The sequence below is a fragment of the Melozone crissalis genome, unplaced genomic scaffold, assembly GCF_028551555.1.
Source record: "Melozone crissalis strain CALT ecotype California unplaced genomic scaffold, PUWL_Pcris_2 ptg000039l_1, whole genome shotgun sequence".
Taxonomy (NCBI): domain Eukaryota; kingdom Metazoa; phylum Chordata; class Aves; order Passeriformes; family Passerellidae; genus Melozone; species Melozone crissalis.
This window is the reverse complement of record NW_026535817.1, coordinates 7,416,756-7,433,840: the sequence shown is the minus strand read 5'-3', so window position 1 is coordinate 7,433,840 and position 17,085 is coordinate 7,416,756. Positions and strand designations below refer to the sequence as shown.

Sequence of the window (17,085 nt, the reverse complement as noted above, 5' to 3'; positions counted from 1 at the left end):
TGCAGTTCCACTTTCCTTTCTGTGCAGTGTCTGCCTAGAGTGAACACTCAGAGTGAAAACCAGGCTGTGCTGATGGTGCAGAGGGAGGATCTCAGATCTCAGCTGGGTGCACACAATGAATGTCTGGATTGCAGCCACCCGAGGGGAATCTGCAGGTGCCAGGTAAGGACCCACTCTCGTGTCAGCATAAGGAGAAAAGGGATGCAAAGGATGGGTTTACAGCCACCTGCCAGGCTGAAGAGGGGATGATTTCCCTCACTATCCTGCAAAATAGAGCACCATGAGATGCTTGGTAACACTTGCAAGTTTTGTGCTCATTCAGACACTGCTTGACATTCCAGACTTCAGAGATTAATGGGCAAGCCAGAAATAACATTTCACCATTGTAGCACACATGGCAGGGATGATTGTGTGGCTTTTTCCTACCTTCAGGGTAGATAATGGGATTAGAACAGGAAGAGAGAAGTGACATGCATCATAGGTAAACCACAGTCATCAATCTCTTCCTGTGGCAGCATAAAAAAAGTACAGTCACTCTTAATAGGCTCTGGGATTCCCCATAATCAACTAGAACTTCAAATTTCCCTTTCTGAATATATGTGGTTAGTGCTAGAAACTTTTAGTCAGCAGAGTGGAAGAGGAATTACGTGACAGACTGCTGCACCTAAGAATTCCTCTCTTAGAAAGAAGAGATAAATGAAAGTGAAAATGGGCTTGTTGAACCATTTAAGACTTTAAAATAATTAAGGAAAAAAGAGAATAAACACAAAAACTTCTTAACTTGCAAAACAGTTTTATTTCACGCTTATACAAAGGTAAGACATTTTAAAACACTTGCAGTACTACAGATTACATCTACAGCCACCATGTTAACAGGGGACTTCTCAGGCCTCTGAAGTTTTACAGGATTTGAAAGTTCTGAAGCTGATTGTCTATACAGGATAAACCCTCCTGCAGAGCAACATAATCACATAGCAGGCTGTGTGTCACTGCTCTAGAATTCAGAAGGAAATGTGACTCTCCAATTAGTCCTGGATTGACAGTATATGAAAGAAATACTGAAGAAAATTAAGGTACTACTAAAAAAAACCACCCCAGAACCTGTGATGTGCAAAATCTGGATTAGGACTGCATGGATTTAAAATATTCAGTGCTCCACAGATGTCCATGGTGAGCTACTTTTTCACTTCAGATGCAAATCCTCTCTGCAGTGCAACTGTCAGCAAGACAACATTTACTCTCCTGCACCATGGAAGTGAACTTTTTAGGTACCTGAAATCCTGCAATAACAGAAGCTCTGGGGATGTCTGGGGAGTAAGAACAATGGCATAAGGTGTTGCCTGGTTATAAACAATAAACTTTGGTCACCCAAGCAGGTTACATTCAAGTTTCAGTCTGGTTTCAGGTGATCAGCTAAACACAAGAACATCTATGGATAGCACAGAGCTCCAAAGGAAGAGCCAAATCTACATTTGCTTTCCATTAAATCCAGAAACAACTTGCCATAGGAAAACAGTGTTTCATACAGAAATACAGACAAATATACAATTAATTTTAGAGTCTTTCATGGAAATAAACAACAGGAGACAAATACCAAAAGATAACCTAAAAAACCTTCAAAGGAATAAAAAATACTGTGCTTGTCCCTTCAATCAGTAACCTTAGAAAAGGCAAAGTAGCCTTTCCCAGCAGCAGTGGGCATCTTCACATCTGAAGTGAAGTATCTTTTAGTTAAATAGTAAAACACAGCAGTTTTTATCCAAAATGGCAATCAGGGAAGTTGTTATGGTAGAGGGGAAGCGACCCTGCCTTGCAGTATCTTCCTTGACTTCTGCAGTATCTCATTTTGGCAGTATTGGGTACTGCAGCCCTCCTTCCCCAATTATCTTTGTTGAAAAAGAGAAATAAACCAAAAAATCTGCCCTTTCAGACTTTGTTCACGTGGCAGAAAACATGCAGAAGGCACAAGCCCAGTTTTTAAACCTTTTCCAGGTTATCTTTTGGCCCAGCTGTATAGCAAGGCAACAAATATTAGTATAAGCTAGTTTTCTTCATGATTCTCAAAAATTCTTGCTCGCTTACTTCCCCATCTCCATCTCGATCAGCTTCATCAATCATTTCCTACAAAACACAGTGTACATTTCATCAGGCACTGATGAACAACACAACACAATCCACTCATTAAAACAACAATAAATCAGAGGCATATCATGTGAAAACAACAATGGATTTGACTGCTTTTCATACTTCTGATCTCTCAGCCCTTCTGAAATAGGAGTAAATTCCCACCCAATCCCTGGGAGCTACAGGAATGGTCTGTGCCTGTTAGAAAAGCTCTGGCAAATCAGAATTTACCTGAAGTTCTTCATCTGTTAAATTTTCTCCCAGCTCCTTGGCAACCCTTTTCAAGTTTTTGAATGAAATTTTTCCTGTGCCATCATCATCAAATAATCTGAAAGCTTTCAGGATTTCTTCTTTTGAATCCTTTTCGCTCTAAACCAAGAGTAAAGCATATGTTAATCAGAAAACCCCTGACACTGAGATGTTCCTTTCTCTTATGCTGCCACAAGAACTTCTGCTAAGAGTTCCTACCATTTTTTGTGTCATCATAGCTAAAAAGTCTTCAAAGTTGATGGTGCCACTTCCTTCCTTGTCAATATCTGCTATCATCTTCTTAATCTCTTCCTTCTTTGGCTCAAAGCCTAAGGCACGCATTGCAACCTGTGCCAAAACAGCAAAACCAATTCTGTTAGGAGTTTTGGTGTAAGAGCTGAGCTAAAACCTGTTTCATTTCCTTGTCCAGAACTCTAGTCACAACCATGGAAAAACCTTGGTGTCCTCTACCATCTTCTTTCATCTTGCTGAACAATAATAGTGTTGGTTTGATTTTTTTATGGTGTTGTTTTTCCTATATAGTAGTGGAAATCCATTGTTTATATCAGGCAGAGGTAATTTTCAGGTTACAGAAATTGAGATTTCAGAAATTGAGGTTTACAGAAATTGAGGTTTCACATGCAGAAATTGAGCAGAGTGTATGTAAGAAATCAAGGTAAAGGAGGTAAGTAAATTTAAAGTGTTCATGCTTACAAAAAAATCAAACACATAAAATCACAGGGAGACAACTGATATTCATCTTCCCCTTGTACTACTGTATGTGTGCAAGTGCACACACACTGCCTGAGTTGTAACTGAAACACAACTCAGATCTCTTTTTTGTTCTTTTTAAAATTAAAAACCAGGTATTTTTTGGATTACATATATGCAAATATGGTTGTAACTTTCCTGAATGCATACAAAATCTGTGTTTAGTTCTCAGGTGAAGTAAATATTTGATACTCTGATACTCATCCCAGAACAACAAAAGTCTACTTCCCAGGAACAAGCACCTTAGTCATGAAACCTGAAACTGTTTAGTTTCTCTAAAGCTCAAAGCTGTCAGATTTAAACAGCCACACAGAAGCCTGTCTGCTTCATGCATTACATGCAGAGTGCACCCCAAATTCAGTCATGACAGCAAGCCATTACTCTTCCTTGTACTCCAAAAACTGCTTTAAAATAGGGTTGGACAAACAGAAAATGCAGCTACAATTTCGAGATCAAAGATATTTTCATCTCAGAGGAAAAAGAAAAAAAAGTTTGAAAACCTTCAGTTCTTTAATGTCAATGCTTCCAGATCCATCAGTGTCAAACAAATCAAAAGCTTCTCTGATCTCCTGCTTTTGCTCTTCTGTAAGTTCAGGTTTCAAGCCACTTTTCTTCCTCTGGGCTGTACCTAAGCCAGGTTTTCTATAGTTGGATGCCTTCAGAAAGTGAAGGGAGAGAACAGGTAAGAAACAGCACCTTCCTGGGAGAATTTCAAATACACTTAATTATAAACGAGAACAGTAATACAGTAGAGGTGAGAGACATTTCCTTGCTGCCAATGACAGACATTGAGTCTCTAGGTCAATTTCCTTAGGTTGCTGTAGAAAGAAAAAAAGAGATTTTGTTTTTGGGGAATGTGGATTTGGCCTTCCTGTTTTCTGTTTTAAACTGAAGTATTATCAATTCAAGGAATAATGCCAAAAAACCAGGTGGACAGCCTGAAAATGGAGACTCACTGAGGTGACCATGACCCTCTGCACCTCCTGCCAGTTGCCTTTCCTGCAGGTTTATGTGAAACATGAGTACAGCATCCTCACAGCTAAGGAGGGTGGCTGCTTAGGGTCTTGGCTGTAAATAAGACTCAAAATCAGCCACTCCTGTGGGAAACAAGCGTAAAGGGAGCTGTGTGGCTCCAGGCTGCCTGTCCATCGAGTAGATGTGGGATCAGGCAGCAACATCCAGTGGGAAAGTGAGATAACAGACGATCTGTCCCATAAGGAGAACTAATCTGCTTGTGCTGAGCTGGTGCATCATTATCCAGGACACTTCCGAGACTTTTTCTGCCTCTGGTGTAAGCCAGTGCAGGACAGAGCGTCCCACCCACCCATACAGCAGGGAAAAACCCCTTCCTCAAGTATAGTTTTGGTCTTAAAGCAACAGCAGACAGATTTTCGTCCTGCAGTCCAATCTGCACAGGATTGTGGAAGGAAAGGCAGTCCCTCCCATCCCCAGCTCCAAGTGGCTAGGCTTTATAGAAGTAAATAAAACAAGCACAAGGCAAGGGATTTGTTACCTAGTTACTGCTGACCAGTGGCTTGCCTCCGCTGAATTGTTAACGTGTTTAGGGTTGGGATCTCTCTTTTAACTAAGAAGATTCCATTTTCTTCTATTTGTTAATGAAATTTCGTTTTCCAACGTGATTTGCCTCTCCCAGGCCGGACTGCAAAGCCATTTGTCTGGCTCACCCCTGACTTCCCTGTGCTGCTATTAACACACGAATGAGACTTTTACTTTTATATGCTGCACTGGGAAGAAGCCACACGAGACCTTTTCCTGGCTCCGGAGTCTTACTGTTCCATTTATTTCACATCTGACTCGTGCAAATAAATCCCTTTCAGGTTCCACCTCCGGGCCTGGCCGGTGCCATTCCGACAACGCTGCCGGGGCCGAACGCTGAGCTGCGGTCTGTGAGCTGTGCCAAGAAGAACCAGGCACGCCGAGAGCCGGTGACGCGTTTTGCGAATCCCGGTGTTTTTCCGGGCGCGTTTTTCCCGTTGGAGTAGGGGGCCTTTCCGGGGCGCGCTGTGCGAGGTAACCGGGCAGCAGCGACGGCCTGGGCAGGGGTGGAACCCGAAGGGGGTTTGCGGCGGGAGGGGGCGGAGGGGCTCGGGGGAGGCGGCGGTGGGAAGGGAGCCCGCGGCGGGGAGGGCGCGCTCACCATCCGGCCGGGAACGCCGCTCCGGGCTGGCACCGGGCGGGACGAGACGGGAGCTCCGCACGGCCGCGCGCAGCCGGCACGCGCCGCCCAGCCGGCCAATGAGCGGGCGGAACGAGCGCGGGAAGCCGCCCCCCCTCACGGCGCCGGCCAATGAGAGCGCGGCGTGCCCGTGAGGGACAGCTGAGGGAGCGCGAGGGCGGGCCCGCCCGCGGGGAGCCTAAGGGAGCGGCGGCCGTGTCCAGGCAACTCCGTGTCCAGGGAAGCGGCGGGAGCGCGGCCCCTCCGGTGAGACACCCGCACCGGCTCGCCGGGCATCCTCCGGGCCGCAGGAAGCGGCCAGGCCGCCGCCAGTGCAGTTCCGGTGTGTCCGCTCCGGGCGGCTTCCCCCCGGCCGTGTGGAGCGGGCGGGCCGGGACGCGCTTCCTCTCCCTAGCGATAGTAGGACACAATATTCAAGCGGACTTTTGCTGTGTGGGATGGGGAGAAAAAAAAAAAAAAAGCTTTTTGGATTGGGAATAGCTACGCAAAGGGGCCTTTAGGGAGCTGGAATAAATGATGGGAATAAATTCCAGTACCTGAAGGGAACTTACAGGAAAGATGGGGCAGGACTATTTACAAGGGAATATAGTGATGGGACAGGGGAGGATGGGTTCAAACTGACAGACAGTCGATTTAGATTGGATATTAGGAAGAAATCTTTATTGTGAGGGGGGTGACGGACGGGAACAGGCTGCCCAGAGAAGTTGTGGATGCCCCATCCCTGGAAGTGGTGAATGCCAGGTCAGATGTGGCTCTGAGCAACCTGGTCTGGTGGAAGATGATCCTGCCCATGGCAGGGCGTTGAAACTGGGTGAACCTAAAGGTCGATTCCCACCCAGACCATTCTGTGATTCTGTGATGTGAATCTGAGCATAAGAGTTACAGGACTCAGGGTTCTCAATTCTTGCTGTGTATACTTTGTTATTCAAAAAGGGAGCTTTATTTTAATCTGCATCTGCCGCAGGACCATGGTGTGGAAGAGATTTTGAGTGAGAGATTTCTTTTTGATGTGCTAAGAATGAATAGTTGGTCAAAACTTTAAAGTCTCAGCAGTTTGTAAGTTACGAAGAAGTGGCATTGCTTTCATTTTGCTTAATGAAGTATTCATGCATGTTAGTTGGACTAAACAGAATTTGGAATAAAATATGTTTTCCCAGACTTGAAGGTTAAAGTCAGCATGGCATGACTGTTGTTACCAAGAAGGATCCACACAGAGCTCTTGAGTTTGGCATGTAATTTGTCCATTCTGCTCTAATGAACTTTTGCCCTAAGTCAGGCAAATAACTGAAATTCCGGACATTAGGGCAGGAGGAGGTGGTAGTTCCACACAGCCTGCATGCCAGAAGTGTAAGAAATCGTGGGAATTAACAGCTCTTTACTATCAGCCAGCCAGAAACAATTCCATGGTATTTTAACAGTGCCCCATTTCAGCAACTCTGCCCACTGATTTCTCAAAACAAGCACACAGGAAGAAAGGTTTATATGGAAGAAAGCCATGTTCAGGGGTACACTGTTTAATTAATTTTTGGTGATTTGTGCTCTGGTGTGCTGTGAGGATGGGGCAGTAATTTGTCATCTGTTCACAGATGCTGCCCACTGCCCATGGCTTTCAGGGATGTGAATGCCAGGAGACACATTGGACTCCAGCAGCTCTCAGCCTTAGCATCCACTGGGAGAACATTCCTGGGGCCAGTGAAATCACATAAATTCATTGTGGATGAAATCACCAAGCAGAGCACATTGATTTGTTCTGCTGTTAGGCTGCTGGAAAGTTTGGATTTGACAAGTGCTGTTGGGCAGCTTCTCAACGAGAGCATTCAGGCCCAGAAGGAGGAGTTTAGGACGGGGATGAGCACCCTGTTGTTCCTGGTTGGAGCGTGGAGCAGTGCTGTGGTGGAGTGCCTCCAGCAGAACGTTCCTGTTCCAGCTATAGTGTCTGTGATGTCTGAGGGCTTGAACTCCTGCTGTGAGAGAGTCCAGTGTCTTCAGATACCAACACACAATGTAAAGAAAGAGCTGTGTTCTAGCAGAGTTAGGCCAAAGGCTTCTGAAAGCAAAACTGGCCAAGCTGGACGTGATGCTCTTACAAATCCTTGGGATTTGCTGTGTTTTCAGAGAGATATTTCTGCAACAGAAGAAGTAATCCAAATAAATTCTTGTTCCCATCAAGGAGACGATTGTAATTTTAACAAGCTCCTGGTTTCACCCTTGGCTGGCTTCGGTTCAGTGGCTTCATTTGTCAAGGCAGCGGGTGACAAAAGTTCACCCGCGCTGTCTGGAAGTGCTGTTACTGCTTCCAGCTGTATCACACGGAAGTTAACCCACAGCAGACACTTCAGCACTCTAGGGAAAGGCCCTTCTGCAAGTCAGCAGGGACATTTTCAAGGACACCTTTCAGGACCACTGGCAGATGTGTGTGGGTGTTGTGGTTTAGGACACCTGGCAGTGGCTCTGAGCCACGGAAACCAGAGCAGCGTGAAGCTGCTACAAAGCATTGCTGCCTATCAGCGAGAGAGAGCAGAGGGCAGCGGCAATTCCCAGATTAACATAGCAGAGATTGTGACGTGCTGTGTGCTGGGCCTGCCCGAGAGCTATTCCTGTGTCTCCCCAGGCTTTGTCACCTTGGTGTCACCAGAGCAAGCCTCGGTCATCAAACACTTTGCAGACAAGCCCCTCCGCGTTCTGCTGATGGACGGTGACCTCACGGAGGGGTACCGACACTTAGGGTTTAACAGACCACCTAATGTAAGCACCATCTTGGAGCATCCCAATCCACAGGGACGGGCAGGAGATGCGTGGCTGAGCAGAACGTTGGATATTCTGATGAGCTTTGAAGTAAACCTGGTTTTGGTCAAAGGAAACGTGTGCAAGAACCTCATGGAGAGGTGCACGGCCAGCAGGATACTGGTAGTTGGCTGCGTGGCCCGGCATGTGCTGCGTGCCTTCGGGGCGGCCACCGGTGCCCGGGCAGTGACGTACCCGAGCCAGCTGAACGCTGCCTCCGTCGGGAGCGGGGCCTGGGCGGAGCTGTGGAAGAGCAGCGATGGGCGTGCGGTGGATCTGGGCGAGCTGCTGCCGGCGCGGATCGGCGCGGGAGGCATCGCGCTGCTCACGGCCGTGCTCACCACTGCCCTGCCCTGCAAGGCGCAGCTCCTCGAGGACCAGTTCTGGACTTCGCTGTATCGGCTCCATCACGCTCTGAAGGACGGCACGGTTTTCCCTGGGGGCGGTGCGGTGGAGCTCTTGTGCCTCAGTCACATCCAGGCGCTGGCAGAGCGGCCCGGGCGGCCGGGAGGCGACGGAGCTGTGAGAGAGCTCCGCAGGCCCTGGCTGGCAGAGTATAAACCCATCGTGCTCCAGGCACTGGCGAGCGGCTGGAGGCGGTACCTGGCCGTGCTCCTGCGGAACACCGCGAGGGCCGGCTCGGAGCTGGAAGCAGGTGCCGCCGTGGATCATCACCTCCAGAAAGCAGCGGCCTGTGGCTCTCCCTCGGCTTACATTTTGGAAGAGTTTAGGAGAGGGGGAGTGCTCGGGAGTGGCTCTGAACCCTTCCCTGAGCAGGTCACAGGTTTAGGGGTTTGTGATAACGTTGCGGCCAAGACGGAGGCGTGGAGGAGAGCTCTGGACCTGGTGCTGCTGGTGCTTCAGACCGATGCCGAAATTATCACAGGCCCCAGAGGGCATCAGATCCTGAACTCGCCTGTGTCAAGCGAATTTATGTTTTTATAGGATTTTGAGGATTTATAAGTCCGTGGGAGAAGGCTGGGTGCAACCTGCTTGTCTTTATAAAGCAAACAGTGAGATGTGATTGTGACTTTAGAATGTAACAGCACAAGTCAGAATGAGAGACAGTCACAAAGTGATTTCTTATTTCTAGAAATGAGAATTAAATAACAAACAAAAAACCACTTGTGGGTTTATCTCTAACCCAGGCCATGCATTTCTAGCTAATGGTGTTGCCTGTATTGATGTCCCCTAATGTCTTCTGAAGAAAGGTGGAGATCTCTTACATTATATTGCTGTACTTGTGTTAAATGAAAGAATATTTGTAATTACTTCTTAATTAATACCTTTTTCTTAATTTCTGTACATTGCAAACATAAGAGTTAAACTTGAAATAATGTGAGTGTTACATTTTATACTGAGAGTTTGTATTTATAGATTCTATTTTTGCATATTTATATGGTCCATACATCTCTGATTTCCTAATGTAGACCCTCTGGAATTTCCCTGGTTTTGACCAATTCAGGCTGAATCCTTCCTTTTGGTATTACAGACTGGATGCATCTCTACACAAAATTTTCCTTTACCTTCCCAACTGGGTTTTTAGATCATTTCCATGGGGTCTTTCAGCTGTCCTTGCAGAGAGGAAAATGTTGCTGTTAGTTTTCAGTGCTGGCTAACAACTAAATCTCTCCTGGTGACTGAGGCACTGACAGTTTGAAAGCTGGGCATGGAGAGCTGGCACTTCATTGCAACAGAGAGGTGTGTAACTATGGAGATATTTTCTTTCTGAACTTGGCATTCTGAGTCACACTGAAAGTGAAATGTCTCACCAGTCTGGTGAAAATAGAATGGAAAACGAATGGAAATGGTGATGCTAGAGAGAATCCTTGCATTCAAGAGCTCTCTCATGAAAATGCTCATGGCTGGCAGCACAGATAATAAAATTCATCCACAAATAAGGCTTAGATGCTTATTGGGGGTATCTGTAGTAAAGTCATGTTACGTCTTTGACCTGAAACTAAATATCCTGGTTTTCTGTCAGATCCCAGAATTTGGTGGATTTTGGCAAAATACTGTAGGGGCTTACAATTTTAATTTGAAACAGTAGTTCCTAGCAGCATAAGGATCTCGTTAGAGTACAGTTTTGATCATCCTGCAATTTTTATTTTCATTATTAGAAGGTTGGCAATTTATTATGTAGCTTCTGGGCCACATTCTTGATGTAGCAAGCTGTGAGAAAGAGTCTGGTAGATCAAAAGAGACAAAAGGAGCTGGGGCTGTTAAGTGAGAATGAAATGGAAACACAGCACATAAATAAATACAAACAGACTCTGCTGCTCTGCAAGTGTTTGCAGCTCATGTTGGGCTTTACACTGTTTTTCTCGAGCCTCCTGCACTGAGCATTGCATAACCCCTGTTCCCAGGGAAAGCTCCACTTGGACTTTATTTGAATAATAGAGTGAAGTGTGTTATGGAAAATCTGCAGACAGGAATTGTGTTGAGGTGCTCCAACATCTATTTATGGGACTCTCAGACACTGGGAGCTGACGCACCAAATGTTGAGAAAGTCCAAAATGATGTAATTTTTCCAATCAGGCTTTTGAAAAGCACATCGTGATATATTTAAATGTTGTGATGCCAAACCAGGACAAGAGGTTTTCAAAAAAGCTGTCAGATGTTACATTTGGATTAATTAATGCCTGTTTTTGTACAGGCCAATGAAATGGAACCATTTATAAACTGGGTACATCCTGTATCCTGGGTGACTTAAAATTCTGTCTGATGTGCACAGAAGATTGCCATGCAAGCTCTCCTCAAGGCATCCTCTCCTGAAATTTGGGATACAACATTCTGCTGGGGCTCCCTCAGCCCCAGGCCTGCTGAAGCTCTCTGCACCATGGAGCGGAGATCCCGCGCCTGTCTCGGCACAGAAATTATTTCAACATCTGCCACAGGCAGTTTCAGCTCCTGCCAGGCAGAGGCTCCTCCTCTGGACACAAAGGCTGTTTGTGTAGAGCATGGTGTGATGGCAGAGCCAAGCTTTCACATGTGATGTGCTTGGGAAATTGGGAGATGGCTGAGATTCAGGAGTTGGCACATCTTGCTCCCCGCTGGAACCAAGTCTCAGTCAGGTGCCTTGTTTCTCCCTTGCATCCCAGTGTCATCATTGCCATCTCACTCCACCTTCTGTTGGGGGCTGATGGCATTGTATTTCATATTTCTGTGTATAAAACAAAATTTTATGCCTCTGTACCTTGAGGATGTCCTGAAATGTAATAGAGGTCTCGTAATTCATAGCAACCAGACCCTTGTCCCAAGCTGAGCCAGCCTGGAGGGCACAGCCCCCTGCCAATTCTGTCCATGTAAGGGACATGGACCAGTGATCAGTGGCTGTCAGGAGGCACCTGAGAGTTTGCCTGCTGCCAGGTGTGCTGAAAATGGGAGCTGGGAAGTGTGGGAGACTGTGTATCCCTACAGTGCTCCCCAGGCAGGAGAGGAGTGACTCTGGGAGGGTGAGGAGAAACTGTTAAGACTGTTTGTTTGCACTGAACTCCTTTAGATACCCTAGGCCAGGGGTGATGGAGAGGCTGGGAGAACATTTTCCTTTTTCTTAGAGGAGGGAGTTGGAGAGGGCCATTGAATCTAGGAGAAAAGTTATGGAGTGACAAGAGATTTTCAGCTCTGCTCACAAGGATGAGGTGACTGCAGGCCTGAGTCATCCCATCAGTCACACTGCCAGCAAAAAGTCCTTCTGAAGAATGGGAAGAAGTGACTTTCTTCCATGCAAAGCAGCTTGGCTTCCCATAACCAACATCTACAGGAGCTGAACCAACATCACCAGGTATCAAGTGAATGAAATGTCTTGTAACTGTTTGGGGTTTTTTGTATCTTTTTGTTTGTGTGTGATCTCTATAAAACTCCTGTGTAAATTCCCTGTTACATGAAAGTGCCAAACTCAAATGGGGCTGAGCTGCTGCTTCAAGAGTGGACTTGCTGTTGTGGAACCAGCTGAATTGCCAGGACTGCTGTGAACAACAGGCACTTCTGGCAGTACCAGAGGCCCATTACAAGCCTGAAGATTTGTTTTACCCACTTTTATCTCTCTCTCTCTGTGTAGATCAGCAGTCCTTCTGAGATAACTCCACACCAGCACAGTCAGAGCATAGTTTGTATGACATAATTTGAAAAATCTAAAAATTACAAATTTAATTCCTCCACCTGCCACCAGCATCATTGTATTAATTAACCATTTATTGCAAAGCTGCAGGACCAAGCCTTTTTTTTTCTAACCAAGCATGAATAGATTTGCAGTCTTAAAGGGCTTTTTCTTTACAGACAATGTTGCTCCAAGAACTGATGTCCACAGGGATGATTCCAGCCCAGGTGAGAGAAGAGGGAGAGCAGCTCAGGTGCATGCACAAACCAGGAACTGGGGCTGATACTGAATAGTGGGAGGGAAAAAAGAACACAGCCCTCTGTTCTGGCTTCCTACCTGTTTATTCTGCTCATAATACCCATTTCTGTACATTTTTGAAGAGCACTCACAGTCGTGCTTCTGCTGATTTCGATGCTGGTTTGCTGTGAGTACTGGGATTCAGCTTCTTGCACTGTGTCCCTGAAAACTCTGAAGGGCCAAGGGCACTTTGGGGCAGAGATGCAGAATGGAAGGAGAGAGCAATTCCCCAATTTCTCCTTGCACATCAGGCCCTGGATGACCCCTGGGGAGTGGCTGCATGTCACATGTAATCAAACCCCGAGTTCCCAGCAGCCATGTGTTCCCATGGGGAGAAGTGTTTGGGAGGAGTCTTTCTCAGAGAGTGGAAAGAAAGGCTGGGCCATGATCCACAGATGGTGAAAGAGCTCATCAGAAAGGAGAGAAACCAAGGGCTGTATTTGGTTTCCCTGCCTAGCAGAGATTCAAAACAAAAAACTGTTTAGTTCAAAAGGAATTCTTTCCTTGGGGACCAAGTGCTACTCCAAACAATAGGATTATTTTTTCATTATTGCAGGAGTAGCAAAGATAGCATGCAGTTTTGATTTAGAAGTAATTGGAAGATTCGCCTCAACTGTGTTTTATTCCAGCTGAAATCAGTAGAATGGGGTTTAGTGCTATTCACAACTGTTGTCCACTGTGTTGTGAGACCAAATATTTAACCAGCATAGCAGATTTGGAGAGATGACTGAAAATAACACAGTTGGTGAACTTACTTATTTCCAAGGTATAATTTGAGTCACTGCTTTCACTGACTACACTTAAAAACAAAACAAAAACAATCAACAAAAACTTTTTATTTGTCAGGACTGGAGAGCCAGAATCACCCCACAGGAGTTGTATAAAATAAATTTTGTTTATATATATTGTATTTGTACATATATTCACACATTCTGGAGCAGAACAGTTTCTCAATCAGCAACATTAATTTACAGTGTAGTCATACAACTCTAAACTGATTCACCCTCTGTTTATTTCAAAGAAAACCATCCAAATACCTCCTTTTATAGAATAGCTACCTATTATCAGTTGGTTTTTGGTTTTTTTTTTTTTCGAAAGAGCCTTGTAGAAAAAGGATCCCTCCAGTAAACTGAAAGGAATTGTTTGGGGTATTAATTCCTCTATCCCATCTGCTGCTCCCTGCATTTGCAGTTCTGCCTGTGAGTCACAGCTCCTAGATAAGCCTGTACCAGTTTTAGGGGGAGTGAGCACAATTCCACGTGTGTAATTCCATATCAGTGTGATGTCTGTGATCCCCTGCACTGATGAAAATTAACTGGTACACCTGCAGCAATACAGATATGCTGATTAGATCAGATTAATTAACTGGCAAAGCCCTGCTAATGTGAGATTATTCCAGCTCCCTGAGTATTCCTTGCTCAAGGTAAGGGGCAGTCATTGCTCAGTACCTCTCACTGCCTTCATCTCTTGGTTTATGTGAGCACTGTTTCAATAACCACCCCAACCATCCCACCCAAACTCTGGTGCTTTCTGGAGCTCTTCAGCTGGGACAGTGTTGCTGATGGAAACATTTTCCTGGGACATCCAGGAAACTTGGATGTCATTGGCAGTAAGAGAGCTTTACTGGAGCTGAAGCCCAAATCTCTCTTTGTTTATCTGAAGTACCAGGCAGTTAACTTGAAAAATGGCCATTTATTGTGACCCTGGCTGTGCAACTATTGAGGCTTGTAATTGACATCTCAAACACAAGAGCAGTGCTGTGAAAAAGCACTGAGAGTTGCCAAATGTCAGAGCAGTAATTGCTATGCACAGAGTCACTGTGGCTAATTTGGGAACTGCTCTCACATCTCAGCTCCAGTGCTGGATACTTGGGACAGATTCCCAGCAGAGCTTGAGGAGGGCCTCCAGCTTCCCAAATTCCTCTCACAGCCATTCATAAGGCCAGTGAAACTGTGCAAGGAGAGAGAAGTGTCAAGGCCAGGAGAAGCTGGAGGAAATCCAGTGTCTCTTGTTTGTTCACATCTCACTACTAAACAGACATCATCATCATCATCATCATCATCATCATCATCATCATCATCATCATCATCATCATCATTATTATTATTATAGTGCTGAAGAAAGGCCTTCCAAAAATACAGGAGCTAATTTAAAAGAATTTTTTCTGTTCCAAGAGGTCCTGCTTGAATTAATTGTGTTTGAATTAACTGTGTTTGCTCACCTTGAATGGGAATTCCCAGATGCTTTTGCTGATGTGTGTGTGTGACAAGATGTAATTTCCCAGATAAGTTATTCTCAGGAGACTGGAGGGGAAGTGGAAATCACATTTGGGTCCTGGATTAATACAGGGACCAATCCCTTTCTCATTAAAAACATCAGTGAACTTCCCTTGGTTTTGGGGATTGGTCCCTGAGGAACTGAATTTTGCAAAACCATGATTGTCCTCCTTCTAAATACTGGCAAAGGGTGGCTTTTGGATATTTCTTAGTGACAAGAAATGCAAAACCGAAGGCTGCAAATGATAAGGAGTGCAACCTTCATTCAAAGGCACTCTCTCTCAGATGAAGCTCTGGTAGCAATAACCATTGCTGAGCGATGGCATGAGCACGTTTCCCTCAGAGATGCCGTTGCTTGAGCCGTGCTGTCCACTGAAGAATTCGATGAGGTTTAGAAGCCCAGCCCATCCCTGGGTTAAGGGATGCCTCCTGCAGGGAATGTCACATAGGAAGGGCAGTGAGCTTTGGAAACAGGCATATCCAGCTCTGTCAATCTGTTTCTTATCTTGAAACTGCAAACTCTGTAGAGAAGAAACTCTGTACTCTGTTCATGTGGTATGTAACAAAAGGAGGCCTTGGATCGGGAGTCAGAACTGTTGTAGGAATGAATGAATGTTTGATGTCATCAAAGATACAGTTTCTTCACCTCAAAGGAAATTTCCTTGATTTGCAAAGCTGATGAAGTATTACAGCATCCTGAGTGGGTTGCTGCTGGTGAGAGAGAGACGGTGAATCTTGTTTCTTGATCAGAAGGCTGGATTTATTGATATATGATATATAATACATTATTACTATACTAAATAGAATAAAGAGAGAAGTTTACAGATGCTTGCTAAGCTAAGAATAGAAAAGAAAGAATCTATAACAAAGTTGTGTCCAGGGACTCTGTCCCCAGCTCGCTCCTGTGATTGGCCTTTAATTATAAACATGGGAACATGAACCAATCACCAATCAAAATAGGTGCATCCTATTGCATTCCACAGCAGCTGATAATAATTGTTTACATTCTCTTTCTGGGGGCCCTCAGCTTCCCAGAAAATGCAGAAATCTGAAAGAAAGGATTTCTGTGGAAAAATGTCTGCGACAATGAAGCTGATGGAATTTCTCTAAAAGCCTTCTCACTTGGCCATACACCATTCCCACAAGTCTGAACTCCACAGGGATAATATCAGAGTAGCTCTTGGAGAGTAATAGTAAACTTTGACAATGAACACAGTAGCTCTATTTTGGAATGTGGGGTGAAGATTAAACCACAGCAGTTATAAAGTGCCAAGCAGAGCTCTGAGTAGTGCTACAACACACAGAGCAAACTCAGAGGAGCAGAACAGTTCCTCCACATCCGAGCTGGCAGGATGGAAGGAATGTTGTCTTTTCAAATGCCTGGGAAATGAAGTGAGGCCACAGTATATGTGTGAAGGGTTGGAGTTTCACTAATTCTTTTTAACATCTCTTTGAAATAATTCCCCATAATCTGCCATCGTTTCCTTTGCAAGCCATCTCTTTATTTATGGCTTTCATACTAATCTCCAGGACTGAGTCTCTGTCTGTTTGTCTTGGTCTGACAAAAGTGTTGGAAGTTGCCCCTTGTCACATTTCCTGTATTGCTGATGCACTGCTGGGTCAGGCAGATTTGTAGCAATGCTTTTAATATTGCAAGCAAAAAATGAACAGATTTTATTGCTGCAAGTTAGAGGAAAATCCTTCCTTCTCCTCTTTGGTTTAGTTGAGGTTGTTTTGGTTGTGGTTTATTTTTTTAAGTGGAAACTTAAAATGCCTTTTAGAATTGTGCTTTCATCTGTCTGCCTCTTCCCCTGCTCTGTTTGCTCTCGAGTCCCCAAAATTAGCAAGAGTAATGTTCTAGTTTGCAGTGCAGTAGGAAAGAATAACTTGACTTTCTAAAATGTAATAAACAGTGCAAGACCTGGAACAAGTACAAAACCTTCAGACAAGGTGAAAGCCCCCAGAAGAATACCTCCATTCAAAAAGTCTGGGGATGTCTGCAAACACTGCCAGCAGCTTAAGTCTTGTCCTTTTCCTTTCCAAACATGTGTATTAGGTTTTCCTTTAAAAATACATACTGTATCCCTGAACTCTTCCACACTCCCAGTCAAAGAAGGTAGTATTTCCTTTAGACCAATTGATTCATACACAAAATAAAAGATGTGAGACATTATTTTGGTCGTGGTTGTTTCCCTCTTGTGATACTGATGGAAAACATTCTCTTTGAAATGTTCAACCTTTAAAACCACCAATCATCTCCAGCTCTTGAGGGTTACCTGGCTCCACGT

General features: G+C 45.0%; 2 protein-coding genes across 2 annotated transcripts; one reads left to right on the top strand and one right to left on the bottom strand.

Annotated features, from left to right (window-relative positions):
• Positions 1 to 785: 785 nt before the first annotated feature.
• Positions 786 to 5,385, bottom strand: LOC128941824 (uncharacterized). Its single transcript, XM_054283794.1, has 5 exons — positions 5,303 to 5,385; positions 3,645 to 3,800; positions 2,593 to 2,721; positions 2,356 to 2,493; positions 786 to 2,121 (listed from the first exon to the last, which is right to left on the bottom strand). Exons 1-5 carry the CDS (start codon positions 5,303 to 5,305, stop codon positions 2,032 to 2,034), a joined length of 516 nt encoding a protein of 171 aa, XP_054139769.1. The 5' UTR covers positions 5,306 to 5,385; the 3' UTR covers positions 786 to 2,031.
• Positions 5,386 to 5,533: 148 nt separating this feature from the next.
• On the top strand, positions 5,534 to 9,767 carry BBS12 (Bardet-Biedl syndrome 12). Its single transcript, XM_054283809.1, has 2 exons — positions 5,534 to 5,587; positions 6,928 to 9,767. Exon 2 carries the CDS (start codon positions 6,944 to 6,946, stop codon positions 9,068 to 9,070), a length of 2,127 nt encoding a protein of 708 aa, XP_054139784.1. The 5' UTR covers positions 5,534 to 5,587; positions 6,928 to 6,943; the 3' UTR covers positions 9,071 to 9,767.
• The last annotated feature ends 7,318 nt before the right edge of the window (positions 9,768 to 17,085 follow it).

Excerpts from the sequence above, each read along its gene's own strand:
- LOC128941824 (XM_054283794.1), bottom strand. Across the intron at positions 2,722-3,644 it reads TTGACATTAAAGAACTGAAG|GTTGCAATGCGTGCCTTAGG; the intron begins GTTTTCAAACTT and ends GTTTTGGCACAG. Across the intron at positions 2,494-2,592 it reads CTATGATGACACAAAAAATG|AGCGAAAAGGATTCAAAAGA; the intron begins GTAGGAACTCTT and ends CTCTTGGTTTAG.
- BBS12 (XM_054283809.1), top strand. The coding sequence starts at position 6,944 with ATGGCTTTCAGGGATGTGAATGCCAGGAGACACATTGGACTCCAGCAG.